Below are 3,429 nucleotides of genomic sequence, written 5' to 3' on the forward strand. Positions count from 1 at the left end.
TGGCCACATCCTGCACGCGGGAGGGAGGGAGGGTGGGAGGGCAAGGGCTGAGAGGGCGAGGGCTGAGAGGTTCAAGTCTGAGCATTTTATTGAATCGTCCCGGTGTACAAAGAGAGGCGACGGCAAGATTGGGGGAGCTCGTAATCAAAATGCGTCGGCCCGGCTGGACAGCTCGCCCAACCCAACATTTTCTTTTCCATTGTACTTCTTGGCACTGGTGCTAAAGGAGGGGCTCCTCCGTTGAGTTTGGCTTCAAGGGGTCCCACCACCCCCACGGCTGGCACGGGGGGGGGCCATGGCTGCCGAGGTCGGGGGTAAGGCCCCAGCTCCCTGTGCAAGGGTACAGTGGGGACATGTTGCCTGTGGGGCGAGGGAGAAACCTCGACAGAAAGCTCACATGTCAGTGATGACCCCAAGGGACACGGGCTCAGGGGAACAGAGCCAGGCTGGGGAGGGGCCGGGCGGGGAAGCCGAACTCCAGCAGGATTCACAAATCTGCCAGTTTCTAATAAAGAAAAGCTAAACGAGAGAAAAACCCACAAGGTGCGAAAGCTCCTGGGCTGCTTTTCATCAGCAGCAAAGCGCAACCCCTTTAATGAATCAGAGAAGGGATGGGGACAGGGTGGGGACAGGGACCAGACAGGGACAGCTCCACTTCAGCCTGGAGCCACTTCACTTCTTCTCCTTCTTCTTGTTCTGCAAGAGGAGAGGCGGCTAGTCACTGCTGGGTGCATGGCCCCCATCCTCCCCCCAGGCCAAGGGACAGGTTTGTCCCCCCCAGCCCTGCCTGGGGGACCGTCACCCACCTCGGTCATGCCCAGGATCATCAGGAGCTTCCGGAAGATGTTGGCGAAGTCGACAAAGAGATCGACACAGTGCCTGTGGGGACAGATGGATGTGCTCAGGGGGACCCGGCCCGTGTTTCCTCCCCCTCAACCCCCTGGCCCCAGCACCCACCAGATGTAATCCTTGTCCCCGCTCTCCGCCTTCTCGATGATGAGCTGCGTGTCGAAGAGCACAAAGCCGCACATGATCATCAGCCCCAGGTAGAGATTGGCCTGCAGGAGGGAGAGGGGATGTTAGATAGGGACAGCCCCGTGTTGGCGCCACTGATGCCAGCTGACATCTGTCCATCTGTCTCTCTGTCCTCCACGGGGTCCTGGCAGACGGAAGGGGACTCACCGTGAAGAGCCAAGTGGATCCCACGAAGGCATTAACCACAGAGGAGAGAAGCATCAGGGTGAGACCAGAGAGCAGGAAACCTGTAGGGAGAGGGTAGGGAGTGAGGCCTGGCCCCAGTCCCCCATGGGGTGCCCCCTGTGCCATGCAGGGAGCCCCCAGCCCCCCATGTTTCCCCACACACACCTCCCAGGTAGAGGAAGCTGCGGCGCCGGGCGTAGAGGGCGCTCAGTGAGAAGCAGGCGAAGATGGTGGCGGTGCCAAGGAATGCGGTGGGGACAATGCTAGGAGAGAGGAGAGAGAGGGTGAATGGGGCCCGGGTGGGTGGCAGGGGGCAGCTGGCGGGGGGCGGGGAAACTGTTTCTACCTGGGGTTGATGGAGACGCATATTTCCAGGAGGGGCCCCAGGTTGGTGCCTGGAAGGACAGAGCAGGGTGTCACTGGAGCCATTTCAGAGCCGATCGGTGCTGTGTTGGGGCCCTCGTACCCCCACTCCCCAGGGCTCAGGACCCCACAGGACTCGGGAGAATCCCCAGTCCCCACCTACCCGTCAGGAAGGCGAAGCCGGCCAGCATCCCCAGCCTCTTCTGCTCCGTCTCCCGGCTGTGCGGGGTGGCCGTCAGCCAGGCCATCAGTCCCAGGGCGCCCAGGCCAGTCAGGAGGCTGAACTGTGGGGTGAGACGCAGGTGGGGGCCTGGCATCGCTTTGCCAGGGCAGCACGGGCAGAGGGATTTGAGTCCAGGGGCCACCCATGACACCCCAAGGGCCCCTCACCTGGAAGAGGTGGGTCACCACGTTGATGTAGGCCCCCATGGCTGCCACGAACATGCAGAGAGCAAAGCTGGCATAAACCCTCTTCAGGTGCTCCTGGGTGGAGGCCGAGCTGCAGGCGAGGAGGGGGTGGTGAGGTTGGGAGGAAGGGATGGCGCAGCCCTCCATGAGCCTCCCCACTCGAGCCCAGCCTCCCCGGGGCGTTACTCACATGTGGGAGAACTTGAAGAGGGCGTCAAAGTTGATGTTTCGGTCAAAGACGTTCATGGTGCCGGGCTAGGAGTGGGCCCACCAGCCGCTTCGCAGAAGCTCAAGCTGCAAGAGGGCAGGAGGGTCAGGGGGATGCCAGAGCCCTCCTGACCTCCCAAAGCTCCTGCCACGCGGCAGAGGAGCTCAGCGGGAGCTGAGGACCTCCTGTCCCGTGCAGAGTGAGCAGCAGGAGCTGCAAGCTGCTTGGTTTCTGCCACGCTCTGCACCGGCCAGGCGTGCAGAACCCTCCTCACCCAGCTGGTGCAAGTGTTGCAGGCTGGTGCGAGACCGGGGGCTGCCACTGGGGAGGGCCCGACCCCATGGGAGCACTGCCAGCAGCTGGAAAGCGTCTTTGTGCCAGGCTACTATTAATGCCCATAATGACATCCCCAGAGGAGGCTCTGGCAGTGCGAAGCTCCCTGCAGGGCCTCCTCCTTCTTCTCCCTTCCCCTTCCTGCTCTGGCCCCTCCGCCAGCCCCCAGTCCGGCCGGCTCAGCCAGTGCTGTTTACCCTGGCACCAGTGGGAGCCCAACCAGCCCAGCAAGTGGCACGAGCCACCTGTCCCCAAGGGGTGGAGGGGACCAAACAGGCTGGTGCAGACAGGGCCCAAGGGGCCACGGGGCTGTCAACGTTCTGCCCCAGCAGAGGGGAAGGCCTGGGGTCTCCTCTTGCCACACTGGCAGACCCCTGCACCCACTGCTGCACTGGTTTCACACCAACACTGGGACAGCAAGAGATTGGTTGTCACTTGGCTGATGACACCACACCAATGGGGACCTCCTGGCTTGGCCCCACGGCTCACAGTGGGGCAGAAGCAGAGTTTGCTACCCCATGGCCTCACTGGGCGTTGCGCAAGGCCACGGGGAAGCTGTCTCTGCACAGGGTGTGGTGGCTGCAGAGGTGTGTGACAGCCTCCTCCTGGCATGGCGGGCAGCTGTGACAGTGAGTTTCGTCAGGCAGGGCCTGCCCTCCCTGTGGAGATGGCAGGTGGGTCCTGCCTCTCGGGACAGCAGAAGGACCCAGGCCTTCCATGCTGGGGCCAGGGAGCCGGGACAGCAGCCCTTCACCAGGCACGAGTAACAGAGATGGTGCCGGAGCCGTTTCTGTTTCACTGGTGACAGGCACTGTCGTCAATGGGTAACTGGGGCTGTCGCTGCTGGGCGACCTTTACCCACCGACGCCTGAACCGGCGCCAGCCCTGGCGCTGCCCCGGGCCCGTCAGCGGCCGCC

General features: G+C 63.1%; 2 protein-coding genes across 2 annotated transcripts in view; one reads left to right on the top strand and one right to left on the bottom strand.

The window, feature by feature from the left end:
- Positions 1–642: 642 nt before the first annotated feature.
- TMBIM6 (transmembrane BAX inhibitor motif containing 6) lies at positions 643–2,217 on the bottom strand. Its single transcript, XM_009883165.1, has 9 exons — positions 2,162–2,217; positions 1,954–2,062; positions 1,727–1,847; positions 1,547–1,595; positions 1,366–1,463; positions 1,183–1,262; positions 958–1,058; positions 807–879; positions 643–696 (listed from the first exon to the last, which is right to left on the bottom strand). Exons 1-9 carry the CDS (start codon positions 2,215–2,217, stop codon positions 673–675), a joined length of 711 nt encoding a protein of 236 aa, XP_009881467.1. The 3' UTR covers positions 643–672.
- An 813-nt stretch (positions 2,218–3,030) lies between these two features.
- The window catches only part of FMNL3 (formin-like 3), a 23,540-nt gene continuing 23,141 nt past the window's right edge, over positions 3,031–3,429 (top strand). The window contains exon 1 of the mRNA XM_009883199.1: positions 3,031–3,141. Within this exon, the coding sequence (XP_009881501.1) occupies positions 3,031–3,141 (111 nt within the window). The remainder of the gene's footprint in view (positions 3,142–3,429) is intronic.

The sequence above is a fragment of the Charadrius vociferus genome, unplaced genomic scaffold, assembly GCF_000708025.1.
Source record: "Charadrius vociferus isolate BGI_N301 unplaced genomic scaffold, ASM70802v2 scaffold564, whole genome shotgun sequence".
Classification (NCBI taxonomy): Eukaryota; Metazoa; Chordata; class Aves; order Charadriiformes; family Charadriidae; genus Charadrius; species Charadrius vociferus.

Bases quoted from the DNA above. Each gene is read 5' to 3' on its own strand.
- TMBIM6 (XM_009883165.1), bottom strand. From the start codon at position 2,217: ATGAACGTCTTTGACCGAAACATCAACTTTGACGCCCTCTTCAAGTTC. The intron at 2,063-2,161 runs GTGAGTAACGCC...CCTCGCCTGCAG, and splicing joins CTCTTCAAGTTCTCCCACAT to CTCGGCCTCCACCCAGGAGC. The intron at 1,263-1,365 runs GTGTGTGTGGGG...CTCTCCCTACAG, and splicing joins CAGCTTCCTCTACCTGGGAG to GTTTCCTGCTCTCTGGTCTC.